The sequence below is a fragment of the Candida metapsilosis genome (genome assembly GCF_017655625.1).
Source record: "Candida metapsilosis strain BP57 chromosome Unknown scaffold1, whole genome shotgun sequence".
In the NCBI taxonomy this organism is placed as follows: domain Eukaryota; kingdom Fungi; phylum Ascomycota; class Pichiomycetes; order Serinales; family Debaryomycetaceae; genus Lodderomyces; species Lodderomyces metapsilosis.
This window is the reverse complement of record NW_027138159.1, coordinates 3,111,247-3,127,265: the sequence shown is the minus strand read 5'-3', so window position 1 is coordinate 3,127,265 and position 16,019 is coordinate 3,111,247. Positions and strand designations below refer to the sequence as shown.

General features: G+C 37.4%; 8 protein-coding genes across 8 annotated transcripts; 4 read left to right on the top strand and 4 right to left on the bottom strand. All coding sequences in view use genetic code 12, as the record gives it.

Moving 5' to 3' along the window:
* Positions 1-81: 81 nt before the first annotated feature.
* VAN1 (Van1p) lies at positions 82-1,614 on the top strand (the record flags this gene model as incomplete). Its single annotated transcript, XM_067690116.1, has 2 exons — positions 82-94; positions 299-1,614. The coding sequence occupies 2 exons, from the start codon at positions 82-84 to the stop codon at positions 1,612-1,614; spliced, it is 1,329 nt and encodes a 442-aa protein (XP_067551399.1).
* Positions 1,615-2,265: 651 nt separating this feature from the next.
* I9W82_001377 (uncharacterized protein) lies at positions 2,266-5,085 on the bottom strand (the record flags this gene model as incomplete). Its single annotated transcript, XM_067690115.1, has 1 exon — positions 2,266-5,085. The coding sequence occupies one exon, from the start codon at positions 5,083-5,085 to the stop codon at positions 2,266-2,268; it is 2,820 nt and encodes a 939-aa protein (XP_067551398.1).
* A 3,528-nt stretch (positions 5,086-8,613) lies between these two features.
* SRB1 (mannose-1-phosphate guanylyltransferase) lies at positions 8,614-9,702 on the top strand (the record flags this gene model as incomplete). Its single annotated transcript, XM_067690114.1, has 1 exon — positions 8,614-9,702. The coding sequence occupies one exon, from the start codon at positions 8,614-8,616 to the stop codon at positions 9,700-9,702; it is 1,089 nt and encodes a 362-aa protein (XP_067551397.1).
* Positions 9,703-9,859: 157 nt separating this feature from the next.
* I9W82_001375 (uncharacterized protein) lies at positions 9,860-10,768 on the bottom strand (the record flags this gene model as incomplete). Its single annotated transcript, XM_067690113.1, has 1 exon — positions 9,860-10,768. The coding sequence occupies one exon, from the start codon at positions 10,766-10,768 to the stop codon at positions 9,860-9,862; it is 909 nt and encodes a 302-aa protein (XP_067551396.1).
* A 301-nt stretch (positions 10,769-11,069) lies between these two features.
* Positions 11,070-13,340, bottom strand: I9W82_001374 (uncharacterized protein; the record flags this gene model as incomplete). Its single annotated transcript, XM_067690112.1, has 2 exons — positions 11,070-12,341; positions 12,396-13,340. 2 exons carry the CDS (start codon positions 13,338-13,340, stop codon positions 11,070-11,072), a joined length of 2,217 nt encoding a protein of 738 aa, XP_067551395.1.
* Positions 13,341-13,420: 80 nt separating this feature from the next.
* I9W82_001373 (uncharacterized protein) lies at positions 13,421-14,566 on the top strand (the record flags this gene model as incomplete). The annotated part of the gene is made up of 1 exon (XM_067690111.1): positions 13,421-14,566. One exon carries the CDS (start codon positions 13,421-13,423, stop codon positions 14,564-14,566), a length of 1,146 nt encoding a protein of 381 aa, XP_067551394.1.
* Positions 14,567-14,579: 13 nt separating this feature from the next.
* On the bottom strand, positions 14,580-14,846 carry TIM8 (protein transporter; the record flags this gene model as incomplete). The annotated part of the gene is made up of 1 exon (XM_067690110.1): positions 14,580-14,846. One exon carries the CDS (start codon positions 14,844-14,846, stop codon positions 14,580-14,582), a length of 267 nt encoding a protein of 88 aa, XP_067551393.1.
* Positions 14,847-14,934: 88 nt separating this feature from the next.
* On the top strand, positions 14,935-15,663 carry I9W82_001371 (uncharacterized protein; the record flags this gene model as incomplete). Its single annotated transcript, XM_067690109.1, has 1 exon — positions 14,935-15,663. One exon carries the CDS (start codon positions 14,935-14,937, stop codon positions 15,661-15,663), a length of 729 nt encoding a protein of 242 aa, XP_067551392.1.
* Between the last annotated feature and the right edge of the window lie 356 nt (positions 15,664-16,019).

Below are 16,019 nucleotides of genomic sequence, written 5' to 3'. Positions count from 1 at the left end.
AAAGAATTGTTGATTTAAGATACTAGATTGGCACTCGCTTAGCGCTTCTGTACTATAGTGTCTGCTAAAGCGTCTCCCACGATGTCATTACGAAGTATGACGCCTGACCTTTATGGCACCAAGAAGAATACTGATTTACCAATGTATGTTGATTTTCCTTGCTTGTCTCTTCAATTTTTACTAACTTTTAACAGTTTCAACAAATTTACACCAAAGAAGCACTCCAATCGTTTACTAATCAAAAGGATCTTCTATGCACTTGTACTAATACTAATCACATACACAATCTATGCAAAAGTGATTGTTGGTGGCAGTCCGAGACTTCCATCACTTTCAAAGTCAGATATAGAGAACAACTTGGAGCTCGAGATAGAACTTCAGCGACAACAGCAAGAAGAAGATCTACTTAATGATAACCACCAAACTTTTAAAGTGACTAAAGATGGGGTGCAGGAAGTAACAGATCCAATGGAAGTTACAACTGATGATTTGAGAAAGAGTAATGTGGAATATTTCGATTTGAATGATTACCAAGGCTCATCTGATGGAAATAGTAAAGGTGATGTTGTCCTATTCCTTATGCCTTTAAGAAATGCTGAGCACGTGTTGCCCATGGCATTCTACAATTTAATGAATTTAACCTACGATCACCTGTTGATAGATATCGCATTCCTTGTATCTGACTGTTCGCCTGATGATACCACTTTGGAAACCGTTTTCAGATACTCAATGGCGTTGCAGAATGGTACTTTGGTTGATTTGTTAAAACAAGAGGAACAAAAACAGAATGGGGCCAAGGTGAAAGGCTCCAATGATTTATATCAATCTTATATGGAGCCTTCCTATATGGAAAGCGTCAAAAAAGCTTACAGTAACCCGGAAACCCACCACAAAAACTATCGAACCCCATTCAGATCTGTCACTATATTCAAGAAAGATTTCGGACAAGTTATCGGACAAGGTTTCAGTGATCGACATGCAGTTAAAGTACAAGGTATACGGAGAAAATTGATGGGGAGAGCTAGGAATTGGTTGACATCCAGTGCCTTGAGGGCGGATCATTCTTGGGTATATTGGAGAGATGTGGATATTGAAACTTGTCCAGGAAATGTTATTGAAGAGCTTATGCTGCATGATTATGATGTCATGGTGCCCAACGTGTGGCGTCCGTTGCCTACATTTTTAGGTAATGAGCAGCCATACGACTTAAACTCATGGATTGAGTCGGATGCGGCTTTGGAACTTGCTAAAACATTAGCAGAAGACGACGTTATAGTTGAAGGGTATGCTGAATACCCCACATGGCGAGCCCACTTGGCTTATATTCGTGATCCTAATGGAAATCCTCGAGAAGTTGTTGATTTGGATGGTGTTGGAGGAGTATCTATTTTGGCCAGAGCTAAGATATTTCGACAAGGTGTCCACTTTCCTGCTTTCACATTTTTGAACCATGCTGAGACTGAGGCATTTGGTAAAATGGCAAAGAAGATGGGGTTCAAAGTTGGTGGTTTGCCTCATTACACCATTTGGCATATCTATGAGCCAAGTGAGGATGACTTGCAAAAGATTTCAAAGTTGGAAAGAAGTCGAAGGAGGGAGAGTAAGCATGGTTGATATAGAGATTGTACAATAATTCGATAAAAAATAGAAAAGGAAAAACTGATTAAATGTAGAGGAAGGTTTATTCTTGTACAAAAAAGTTTAATTACTTTCTCAATTTATATGTCAGTAGGAAGGCAGGATTTTTTAATCCACGTAATTATATCGTTTGATAAATTACATTCAGAGATTGTTCACTCATCCATTTTAATTCATCATAATATAAATTTTGCTTTATGAATTGACGTCGAATAGCGAATCGAACCCATCAATTTTCACAAGATCAAATTTTATCTTGAAACTGTTGACGCGCTATTTTATCGCAAAAGTCCAATACGCCATCGACGTCCAAAATTTTCAAATTTGTCAACACAGGGAAGGGATTCTGATATTTGTAGCACGTGAAGAGTGTTTGAATCTTCGTATATTTTGCAGCCATTAGAGAAATATCTACTGTGTACTCAAAATGTCTCGACTATATGATCTTCTGTTTGATACTTGCTACTCAGAGATACTTCTGGATTAAAATAACGGCTTGTTTGCATTTTTTAATTCACCTAGGTGGTATAAAATTTTAGCACCGAATTATCACCAAAACATTGATAAATTAAAATAAACATGCACATAAAAGTTTTACACTGTAAAAATAATCTATCTAGTAAATCCCTAAGGAAAGTGTCCTTTTCTTGGACCTATATAACCATCAGGTGCAGTAGAGATATCCAATCTCGAAGCGGAGTTTTTCAAATCATAATCCAAACCATCATAAGGCACATTATTACCCCACCAATCCAAATTCTTTTCATGATACTGCACAGCAAAGTAAATGATAATTGATGAAAAGGCAATACCTGCGTCAATACCAGAACCTAGTAAATAATTGTACTTTTGCCACCAAGCTTCGTATTTGATTCTGACATAATGCATCATTGCATACCCGACATATAGTCCACCAGTAAAGTATGATAAGTTAGATGGTGCCCAGTTTTGGAAACCTCCCAAGAATATGGTTGGTTCAAAGAATAATGTGTACTTTCTTGGAGCGAGCTTCTTGTAAGCCAAACATAATAATCCAAAAACAAGTCCAATTAAGAAGCAATAAGGTAAAGCAGGATACAAACCACTAAAGACTCTCTTTGGACCAATAACACCCCATAGTATGGACGAGTTGTAAAAGTCTCTAGTACCATAGCAATAGAACTTCTGCTTGTTCTCTAAATCACAATAGTCCTTTATTCCCGTTATTTGATAGTTGATGATGCCCAATTGAATAAACATTGTGATCAATACTGACAACAATTGACTTCTAAACATGGCACGAGGAGGAACTTTAGCGTAATGACCTTGTTTCAAATCGCTTACAAAGTTCAGCGCTTGGCCACCAACGTTGTATCCTAAAGCTTTAATGAAGGCCAAAGCAAGACCATTACCTGGGATAGCATAACCGGCAATCAACTCCACCAACACATTCAACTGGAAACTGTAACCAGTTCTTGAATTAAGTGAAGTCAATGGAATCAAAAACACAAGGTTAATGCCAAATGCAAAGAAAATACCCCACACTGGAGTTTTCGCCGGGTATAACTTGACACACAAGATGGCCATCACTAATGAAAACACCAATATTCCAATATACCACAAATCAGGCACTTCTGGATAAGCTCTCATCATTACCGAATGTGGGTCAGATAATTCGCGATAAACTGATCTTCTAATGTTTTTGAAACCATGGATGATTGACTTGGTAGCTTCATACATTGGTCTCCATTGGGTACCGATTTCGTAAACAAGTTGAAATGGATACAAAGCAAAGAATGCACCATAACAAAGCAAATTTGCCGCCGTATATAAAGGAGGACCAATTTCTTCGTATTTCGCTTGATCAAATAACCCAGCGTCATTGACAATCTCCAGCACTTCATATTCTTCACCAGTGTTTGTGTATAAACTGTTTGAATTGAGCGGCAAGTAACCTGTCCATGAAGTGTTTGAGTAGTAGATTGCAATAATTACAAACATCGAAGCAATGGAACCAAGATACCCAATCAAGTTTGTGTAAAATGGAAGGGAGAAATTACTAGCTCCAATAACATTGAAATCAAAAGTAGGTATTGGATTAACTCCCAATCCACCAAAAGACCCAGTAACCAACGCAAGGGTGAAATTTTCCGGCTTGATCCAAGTCATCCAATTGAACGTTGAAAGAGCCTGAAATAGATAATTGGGCACCCAAAAGTAAACAAACGAAATGGCAAACGTAATGAAAAACAACTTGTAGCCCGAGATTGACCATCCGTTAATGATTGATTTCTTTTCTGGGGAAGTAAGCACCTTGTTTAGTTTTAAATTTGGTAGATATTGTGGCCATACTGCTTTAACTGGGTATACTGCAAAAGATCGAAGAATCCCACACAATGAAAATCCCATGTATTGCGTAGCCATTGTCAACAATACTTCGTATCCGAAATCAACCCATTTATTTCCGTAAAATTTATCTGATTTTTGCATCAAGATGTTCAGTGACGCATAGGAGGTCCCTGATGATACACTGCATGTGATTGTTGCCAACATTTGTTCTTTGAAAGTGTAAGGACCCGGGTTTAAGTCAATTTCAAACCTCCAGAGTTTGAACTTCCACTTAGGTAATGCCCATTCTAGCAATTTACCACTAGGATATAAAAAAACTTGTACGACAGATGACCCAAGACTGATACTAGGGTACCTCTCACTGAAGAATTGGTTGATGACTGCACTAAGCGCAATCCATACTATTGAAATGATGTACATTCTCAAAGTCTCTACTGGTATTGTTGGATCATCAAAGGGGTCAGTGACTGCTCTCACTTGTGCATAGGGGGACCAATAAGTGATAATAACAGCTTCTAATTTCACTTGGAGATTCCAGTCGACAACTTCATGGTAGTTTACTTTATGTTCATCCAGTTCACTCAAGACACTAGCTTGTCCAACTGTTTCCAAAGGTTCTGATTCTTTCTTTTCGAGTGACTGAATGAATGAAAACTGGGGCGCTTTTTCATTTTCATGTTCTGATCCACTTGCAGAGTCCCCTGAATTTACTTGCTTCTTTGTAAACACATGAAACAAATTGTCCTTCTTCAGTTGTTGCGGCTCTTGATAACCGATCAACTTCTTCCACAAATCCAAATCATTTCCAAGTAAGTTCACATCATCATCATGTTCCTTAACAGCAGCTTGCAAGATCTTGACTGCTTCCTCAGTTGATATTTGTTCAATCTTCTCAAATACAAAAGTTGCTTGTGGTGGTAAATCTTCAAACGAATCCAATGCGTCGAAATGCAATCTGTGCAAGATAAAGTTTTTTTGTGCATTAGTTAATGTTGTTCCAACTTCCCCTATGGATAAAGGGGTTGATTCTAGTGTTTGTAGGTTGACTTCATGGCTCTCTAACTGGCTGTGACTTGTGGCACTCGCTGTATGCTGAATATCTTCGCCCTTGTTAGACATGGTCGAGGTGATTTAAGGGTTGTTTGTTTAAATCAGCCCTAGCAGTTTTAAAATGCCATTTTGGTTTAATTATATACTAACTTAGAGATGCTCTATCACTCTATAGCTCGTGACAATTTCGCAGCCATACAAAGTTGTGCGGTTATTCTATTACGGCGTTTTTTTTGATTAATTTAATTTTTCATTGTTGTGAAAACCTATTGTTCCTGGACCCATGCTTCCTTTAAATTTTCAACGGGAAAGAAGTGTGGCAGTTTTAGTGGCACTTGCTCCTGGGAACGCTACGTACATAGCAGTGCTTGTAAAGATACCTCATCGAGGAGAACCTAGGCCTCAAACCAAAAAGACTAGGCAACGGTTGCAGTTTTTTTTTTTTTTACGGTTGTGAAATTTTACTCTAACCACCTAACCAGTTTTGACTCTGATATATTCATCATTAGCAATTTAAAATTCACATGCCTAATTTTACCACTTCAGCCACAGTTTGAGCTTCTAGTGACTTTATTGGCACTACAGCTGTCTCACAGTCGACAGTTTGTATCCTGCAGGTGTACGGCACGAGAATCCTATTGTTTGTCAATTCTGTGAACGGCAAAAGAAGACATTTTTTTTTTTTCTTTTTTTTTTATTGTTCTTTTTTTTTGACAGGGAACCAAAACATAACAAAGAGCCTCATCGTTAGCTGTTACATTTTTGGACTTTTATCAAACATCTCCAGATTGTTTAGTTAGATTTGTATAAGAAAAGCTTTCAAAACGGTGCAAGAAGATCTCTGTTATAGTTTAGTAAAAAGTCTAAAAAAAAGTTAGATCTCATCTCGCTTGCAGAACCACCAAAACAAAAAAACTAAAAATAGAAAAAATCTAGTTCAACATATCCCACCTTTGATGCCTCACACACAGTGTGATCGATGTGGCATTCGAAAAGTAAAGGATTTTAAATTGCTGATAATAGTTCATCTCACTTGAAACCGCCTTGGCATCAGGAACAACAACAGTTTTTTGGTCCCACGGGTGTTTCTATTATTAGCTTTGTGTAATCGTGTCAAAAATTTTTTACATTTAAACTCCGTGTCTGCTGTAAATTGTTATTTTTTTTATTTTTTTTATTTTTACTTTTTGCACGCTCCGTCGGAAGCTCCTACTGACAGTAAATGTTTTTCACTCTATCTGTATTTGGCAGAAAGAAGGACAGAGCTTAAATGGAAGATTACTGTAATAGGTCCACCTTGTTTTGGCTAAGATTAATCACATGGGTAAGGGAACCTTTTATAGCTTCAGTATATCGAACAATGGTACTTTACCAAATCAAAGATGATTGGAAAATGATGAGAAAAACAAGGGTATTTACGTCTCTGGATTGAAAATTGGCTCCTGGTAGATCTTTGTTTCCGAAGACGTTGAAGTTCTAGAAAGTTAACAATCACATAGTGTTTTGGTGATAAATAATTAGCCAAACGCTACCAATATATCTTATTAGGTTAGCAGCCTTCGAGATTTCTCTTTCCAAAGTCTGACTACACATGGCTAACTTTGAACACGTGCACCTAAAAGAGGAGACAAAATATACGATTCTCAGACAGAAAGATTAATTAGCTTTAAAGTGTAGTATTGTAATGCGAGAATTTGCTACGAGAATCCCAGAACATTCTTGACGACACAATTTTCATCTTTTGCATCAGGCAACTCTTATCAATTGACTAGATCTTAAATCATAAAGACTCCGAGATCTTGATGAACGATTTTTTTACCAACACACACACACAAAAAGTCTAGTTTTCAGATATACGAAAAGTGAAATTTCAATCGCCTTTGAGACGTGTATTTGTGTCATTTACCACAAAAGTAAGATTAAGCTTTTACTAAAATAAACAAACAAACAAACATATAAACACGATTCAGTTAAACTGACTGGTGCATATCTTTCTCTGTATTGTTTGCAGTTAATTAGATCTTTGAAGTCTTTGATGTTGATGATTTAGATTTTCAAAAGTATTATTGTTAAGTTTTTCTTTTGTAACTGTGATGATTATGAGCATCTTTTAAATTGTTTTCTTTACTCCTAAACGCGTCCTACTTTTACTCACACGTTCTTAAATGGCTACAGTTAAATCGACACGATAGTCGAAGATGATTCTTTCAAAGACATGGTCGCTCTCTTTACTAATCCCTGGCTTAGTTTGAATACGGAAGAAAAGTTACGTAAAAGCAGATCGGATTAATTAATTATTATAATTTCTTTTGTATGCAGTATTTGAGATTTTGTGTATGAAACAGCTAAAAAACCAGCATTCCTCTGCAAGAGAAGCTTCTCAAATGAGGAAATCACATCCAGCTTGGGACCCTATGGAGTGGATATAGGAGAAGACCAAGAAAAACAAAATACGGAATGTATAGCGAGGAAAAACCAGCCAATAACAAGAATAGGGGGTATTCTCCTTTCACCTGCAATGGTATCAACCACTAAGAACCAAAAGTGTGATGCTTTATAAAGTAAAACAAGAATAGGTTATAATTAAGAGAAAGAGATTTACTAGCACTGAAGGCGTAATTGGTTGGGCGTGTATGTATGTGAGGGTATTGGTAAAACGTGTGTGTGGTGGTGGTGATGGTATGGTATGTCTTTTTGGTATTTTAAATTTCTTTTTTTTTAGAAGAACCAGCCAATCAAGTCTTTTTCTACATAGGAGATATGGTGCTGGAAATTTTCATAAAAAGCCACTTTTGAGGACTACTACACACGTGTGTTCGTGGTACTAGGTACTAAAAAACAAAAAGGCTTTTTCAACAACATAGTTAACCACACGTGTGTGTGTATACGCCACATGGGGCTTTTACTATACGCATAAGAAGAAAGATGACACGTAAATAATAAAATAATAATACATAGTAAAACTAAGTAAAACTATTAAACAATTGTACACTACCTCTATTTATTTATTTATTTTTTGAGTAATAGTACACTACTCTTTTTTTTTTTAAACACACGTTACATACAAAGATTTATATACACTACTACAATTAAAACATACACACACACGTTTCTTTTAATAATAATAATACTTCTCTTTATAACCTTTAATCTCTTACCAAATTCCAACTGCTTTTCTCTCTTTCTTTCTTTCTCTATAGGAAAAGACACGTGTGTTCTATATGTATGTATAGATCTAATCTGAGTATGTTTTGTAAATCTTTCATCATTCTCTCTCTTTTTGTGTGTGTATATATATGTGTTTTTATATTATGTAATACGTGTTTTCTTTCTTGTTGTTTGTGTCTCCCCTGAAAAAAAAAAAATAAAATATATTTATATACAAAATAAAATCAACAACACACCGAAGGTATTTCCAAAAAAATTTTCTTACTTCTTTTTCTTCTTCTTCTTCTTCTTCTTCTTTGACCTCTAATTAGTTTACTAACAGAAGACATACTACTTCAACTGACTACGTTTTACAAATACTAAACGTATTCTCATTCACTCACTTAATTCTTATATATTTAATTCAACACAACTACATATCTTCACACAATGAAGGGATTGATTTTAGTCGGAGGTTATGGTACCAGATTGAGACCATTGACCTTAACTTTGCCAAAACCATTGGTTGAGTTTGGTAACAGACCCATGATTTTACATCAAATTGAAGCTTTGGCTGCTGCTGGTGTCACAGATATTGTTCTTGCTGTCAACTATAGACCAGAAGTTATGGTTTCTACTTTGAAGAAATACGAAGAAGAATACGGTGTCACTATTACTTTTAGTGTTGAAGAAGAACCATTGGGAACTGCTGGTCCTTTGAAATTGGCTGAAAAAGTATTAAAGAAGGATAACTCTCCATTCTTTGTATTAAACAGTGATGTCATTTGTGAATATCCTTTCAAGGAATTGGCTGATTTCCATAAAGCTCATGGTGCTGCTGGTACTATTGTTGCCACCAAGGTTGATGAACCAAGTAAATATGGTGTTATTGTCCACGATAGAGATACAGCAAACTTGATTGACAGATTTGTTGAAAAACCAGTTGAATTTGTTGGTAATAGAATTAATGCTGGTTTATACATTTTGAACCCATCAGTTCTTGATTTAATTGAAATGAAACCAACTTCAATTGAAAAGGAAACTTTCCCAATCCTTGTTGAACAAAAACAATTGTATTCATTTGACTTGGAAGGTTTTTGGATGGATGTTGGTCAACCAAAAGATTTTCTTAGTGGAACTTGCTTATACTTGACTTCATTGACTAAAAAACACCCAGAAAGATTATCTACTGAAAAGTTTGTTAAAGATGGTAATGTCCTTATTGACCCATCAGCCAAGATTCATCCTAGTGCATTGATTGGACCTAATGTGGTTATTGGACCAAATGTTGTTGTTGGAGAAGGTGCTAGAATCAAGAGATCAGTACTCTTGGCAAACTCAAGTGTTAATGATCACGCTTGGGTTAACTCAACCATTGTTGGATGGAATTCAAGAATTGGTAAATGGGCTAGAACTGATGGTGTTACTGTATTGGGAGATGACGTTGAAGTTAAGAATGAGATCTATGTCAATGGTGCTAAAGTCTTGCCTCACAAGTCTATTTCAGCAAACGTTGAACAAGAATCTATTATCATGTAGGGGAGGGAGCTTTTACAGTATAAGCCTGTGGATAGACAATTTTTTAGCAAGAAATAAAACGAAAACCGAAATTAATTTAGAAAACAAGAAACAAAGGTTGTAGAGAGATGTTGAACTCATCGATGTATTAACTATACGTCTAGTTGCTTTCCTTCATCTATTTCCCACCATTGCCATAATGGTCCAAAATTGCTCCAAATCCAGTAGTACAACTCTGCCTCAAAGACTCACTCAATGGCTTAGTAGAACTAAGATACTTCCACATCAAAGTCTTTCCAATCAATGGATTCTTAACCACGCCCATCTTCTTCACCTCACCCAGCTTCTGATTCACGTGACTTAAAGCCAACGACCCATTCAGCAACATCTCCATCACCAATACATCATCCTTGGGCACCGATCCTCTGAATCCATTGAAAACCGCCTTTAATTCCTCCAACCCTTGGTTCAACTGTTGTTTTGTATCGACGTCCTTGTGTCCAGATAATATACTCTTGATTAATCCATCTTTCAAATGATTGAAGTCGGTGTTTCTTAATGGTGATACTCTAGAAAGGAACCGCACGCCATTGTCTAATAGGTCATAGACAACTTGGTCGGATTCGGATGGATTGTCAATGATGGCTTTAGCAACACCAACGTAGCTGTCATCATCAGGCAAGACGGGATTATTGATGGAAAACTGTTTTAAAATCTCCAATGCCTTGGGAATATCTCTTTGAGCTATGTAGATTCCAATTCCATATACTTTAAACCCAATGAATGTAACTGATCGAACACCATGGCCAACTAGTTCAAATGGTTCTTTGGAATACTCAGCGTGTGGGATCACGGTAGGAAAGGAAGATATGGCACTATCGACGTCAATTTCATCAGTAAATGTACGGAAAGGTTTACGAATTGGGTCGTCGTCAGAAGCACCCAGTTGCTGTTGGGTGTCTAAGTTGATAAAGTTATTCTGTTGTTGCGCATGGAACTGGGTTAAGTTGTAGTGTATGGCGTATGCAGACACGGCTAGTGCTGGCACATACTTTATGGGCTTGATTCTTAATATTGATCTAAACATGGCTTTCCTTTCAAATGTGGCAATGCAATTGTATGTACGGGAGTCGGTTAGAAGTAAGAAGAAGAAAGCAGCTGATTTCTAATAACTTCTCTTCTCTTTTTAATTTTTTTTCTGTAGTAACCGGGGTTACCTAGTGCGGGTGATGCGTGGTAAGTTTGCGTTTGAATTTTGCGGCCGATTGCTTTACAATTCAGAAAAATCGCGCAGCACACTACAATAGAGAGATATAAATGTAAAGAGGGTCATGCCGTATACTGTCACTATTTTAAACACATAATCACCAAAAGCATCCAGCTACCTCTCACAATATCGATATCTCTTCACTAACTGAGCTCTCACTCATCAAAGTCAACCCACTGGCCAATTGCGACTTATATACATCTTCCCACTTTTTCCAAACTTGTTCACACGACTTGACTTCACAATCTAACCAATTTAAATCCATGTCAGAGGTAGAGCCATACAGCGATGCCAATTTCGCAGCCAAGTAACCCACCATTGTATCTCCAGCACCAGTCACATTAACTACTGATAAATTCCGATTTTGTTGCGGAATGTCAAAGTACTCCACCACGATTCCCAATTTACTGGAAACATCATTAGTGATAGTAGCTGTAGGTTTGTAAGTTGATGTCGTTGGAATACTTTTCAAATCTTTATGATTGATCACCAAGCTAATCAACATGACGCCACGATCACCAAGTTTCACCAATATGTTTTGGAAAAACGGTAATAGATAGAAAGCTTGTTGGAAAACACCTCTAGAGTATAACGAAGCATCAAGTTTCGTCAAACTTTCCCTCATTGATGCGTCTATATTCATAGCATCTAAAACAGGGAACCAATGATCAAGATCAAATAATTGACTCTTTTCCATCGACTCATACATTGTGTTCAACTCTTGAATCGTTGGCGTCACGAGCTTAACTCTGTTATGAGGAAAAGTGTTCCATTTGACCTTTGACAATCGTTGAGCTTTGATGTATGAAGTAGGCTCAATAATGAAACCGGGACTTGTTGTTTGTCTTTGGAAATGCTCAATTATATTGCCAATTGACTCCGGTGATAAATTGCAATCCATTAAAACAAGTTTGGGCTGCGTTTGATTGATTTCGTCAATGACTGACTGTGCAAACTCTGAGTCCTCTATAATCGACATATCAGCACATGCAACAATCAAATCACCCTTGGAGTCGTGGACACAAGAGTACTGGGCAGAACTACCTAACCCTCTAGTAAGATTCAGCTTAATAATGCCCTTTTCTTCAATTTGACGAGAAATGGTCTCACCAGCAACGTCATCACCAACACGAGAAATGAATTTTGTAGTGTTGGACACATAACTGCTAGCTAATGCCATATTATAACCAACTCCTCCTATCGAGTTTGTAATTTTGCCAATGTTTGAGTCCTTGAGTTTAGTTTGAGTCGTTATTGTGCTTATTGTGTTCAACGCCACTGATCCAACAACTAGTAGATTAACAGAAGAGCCATCTTTGTGAACACTGTGTTGCATAGGCTGATGAGTTACCTTTTCGAGTGGCACCTTTTCACCACCAAGCTTCCCATTCTCCTATATAATGCTGTCAGTATAATTCACCTCTGTAGTTTTCATTAATCAACATACCAACTTGTAATACTCATTTGCAATAATCGCTGCTGCGCGAGCATTATTCTTGACTAAACTGATATTACAATCAACTGATTTACCTTGTGTTTCACGAGCTATTTCACTTAGCAAAAATGGAGTCAATTGTTTACCCGAGACGCCCTGCACTCTAGCCTTCTTATTGGCTTTATCAATGATCTCATTTATGAAATTCGAATCCAATGCCGTTTCCCTTGGAGGCGGTATACAAAATACATTCCCAGATTGTAATCCCATCAATTGCTGATTATACACAATCTCAGCCGCATTTGCCAAACTATCAAACCCAAATGGTGAAGCCACAGAAGATTCTCGACAATAAAACCCCGGGATCTTCAACTCCAGAGCCAACTTCCTATCCTCATTATAAGTACCAACATATACTCCCTGCGTTTCTAAAAACTCCAACGTCCTTTCAATATCCAAGATGGATTTAGGTCCCGCACAAATCACACTAACTGGAGTACGTCCCAATTCAGTCAAATCGGCAGAGACATCCATTGAAAACTGTCCCCCAGGAGCATCACGATGAACACCACCTAATCCACCAGTGGCAAAAAACTTTATGCCTGCCAAATGAGATAAAATCATAGTCAGGGCAATTGTTGTCCCCCCATTCAATTTGTTAGCCATTACGTAACCGATATCACGACGTGAGACTTTAGTTATTGCGTTGCGTGGAGATTCAGCAAATTGTTGGATTTGTGACGTCGATAGCCCTACGTGTGGTGTCCCATTAATGAAGGCACATGTGGCGGGAGTTACTTTGTGATCCCGTAGAATCTCTTCAACAGATCTCGCCATTTCGAGATTTTGAGGGTATGGGAGACCATGTGAGATGATTGTGGATTCAAATGAAACTATAGGTTTTCTGAGATTGAGTGCATTCTTGACTTCTTTGGACAATTGGAGGATGTTTTTCATTGATGGGGCAGGCTTTGTTGTGGGTTACAATTTTTCATTTTTTTTTGTTACTGTAATGCTTCTTCATCTCATCCTCAAGCATGAAGATTGAAGAGATCCCAGATCGATCGGAAACAGTTGATCTTGCCAAGATACTACGGAACTTGAAGAGTATACCACAACCCCCAGAGAAGTACTATGACGATCTAGTGAGACTCGAGGTGTCGACATATTGGAATCTAGATGTTGTACGAGCAATATCACTCCATGCAAATCCAAATTTGACTTGGTGCTCGGAAGCCAATGCAAGCCTAGTTGAGTCAATTATCCTAAAAAAAGATGTTGAGCAATACCTTCACATATTTATTCAAGACGATTTCTGCTCTGGTTTGAAAAAGATTGAAAAGATGGCACAATGGGGCAAAAGTAGGCAGCTGGCTTTGAGGCCTCGGCTATCGTTTCAAGATCAACAATTTGACGCAATTCCTTTAGCACAGGCGTGGTTCTTGATAAACGTTACAAAGAATGAGGATAAAGAAGTGTGCAAGTTGATTCTATTACTCATTATCGATAGTTTACAGTTCGACGTCGGAGCCAAAGTCCAAGCATGCAAATTGTTAGCAGAATTGAAAATACACAACACGCCTTCAATTAGGAACCTAATAGGGCCATTAAGGGAAAACTTGGCAAAGTGTTTGAATCATTTACCCAGTATCACATCAGAAACTGATTCACTTTTGTTGTTGTCGGTGGCTTACCCATGTATATACAGACTCGACAGTGACTATGGCACAGATTTAAACTACATTGAAACAATAGCAATTGTACTATCCTCCATCACACATGTCATTAAATACCCCAAGCTTACACATTTTCTCCTAGATCAATTGAAAATATGCATCAATCGGATTGGCAAAAGTGTTCTCATAAGTATATCAAAAATATTGTACACTTTGAATCAAATTATTACCAATGTTGGTATTCTAGAGTCACTGGCGGCGACAATCAAGCATGCATTGGATGTAGAGAACGATATATTACAGCTCGAATCACCCTTGATATACACATTTGTCTATGATCTCCTGGGAGCATACTACATACTTCAAAAGAGGGTTGAAACGTACGATATTGACAGCTTAGCTGATCCCATACAGAGAAACATCGCCTCATTGAGAAAATTGTCTATATTATGTGATAAATTGTCGCATTTTGAAGATATACAGGACTCTATAAACAAGATTAATTAACAATCGACCAGCACTATTTTCCTTGTAAAGCTTCGACCACTTTAATATTTGTATCCAAAAACCTGTTTAAACAGTTTACCAAACATTGTTCCTCTTTAGTGTCCAAGGTAGCTGACGTTATTGGTTTGTCTTTGTTGCATTTTTTGAAACACATATCAGTGAAATTATGTATCGATGTTTGGACCTTTGATTTTGATTGTTCAGCTTCAAGAAACTGCATCATTTCCTTCCTACTCTCTGGATCGAGATTCTGCAATGCTGATGGTGATATGGCGGACATGGTGGTTAGTTAGCTTGTTTCATTCATACTTGAAATTTTTTTTTTTTTTTGTTTTTCTTCATCGTTTCCAGTTCACTCAATGAAGCCAATGGACAAGCTCATCAGGGTATTGAACCAGTCACCAGTGAAAAATGACTTGGACGAGGCATATCTCAATCGACTAAGCAAAGACATCAAGCGAATACATGATCACACTAAACAAGCCGAAGTGGCAATAAACTCGTTCGATGAAGACTTAGAAAAGTCGTCCTCACTTGAGAAACGAATCATAGCATTGTATGCTTCTTACGGGAACATTCCCTACTCTACCGACAAAAACGATACTATATCAACAGCAGCAACCTCGGTAATACTTGAAGAAATGATTAACGAGAAGCGAGGAGAGATCACAAAATCCAACGAGGAGAGTACAAAACTTGATTTCAGTGACAACATAATGCAATTGAAATCTCAGCGTGCTAAACGACTAGAGCAAATAGCGGAATTAAACATGCTAGTAGATACAGAGTTCAAAACTCCATTGCCCCTTAAATTGCAAGAGTCGTTGGAGCTACAGAAAACGCTCTTCAATTACTTGAAAAAGGTTTTGATAAAGTATCTTGCCATATCTGATCGTATATCAGGATCAGTCAACACTAAAGACCAGGTTAGAGAGAATGTTAGGACTTTGAGCAACTTTTTTGACAGCTTGTTGACCGTCGAGTGGGTGGATCTTCCCGAGGGGTTCACCACAATTGTGGATATTTTAACAAGAGACGGTGTTTTAGTTGTCAATAATAACCAAGCAAAATTGAGTGGGTTTGATAATGAGATATGATTTACAACCACTGTTGTTTTATCTCAACTTGATGGCTTACAAAGTATATAGACCACGCATTGAGAAGTACGTTACCGTTGATGACGTCTGACATATTATTTTCTATGCGGAGATTGTTCAAATCCGCTAATAATCTCCGCCACAACATTGTTGGTTAGATCCCCACAAAACGTATGCTCTTTCGGGAAGTCAAAAGACAGCTGAAAACAAAATTACTCGAGCAAGGTAGATAACCTACCATTGGAAACAAAGAGTATATTTCGTATAGAGACGCCAATTATTACAATGAATACCAACTTTCATTTCCTCTTCTCCTCTCGGAAAAGGAGAAAAATAATAAAATAAAATAAAAAAAT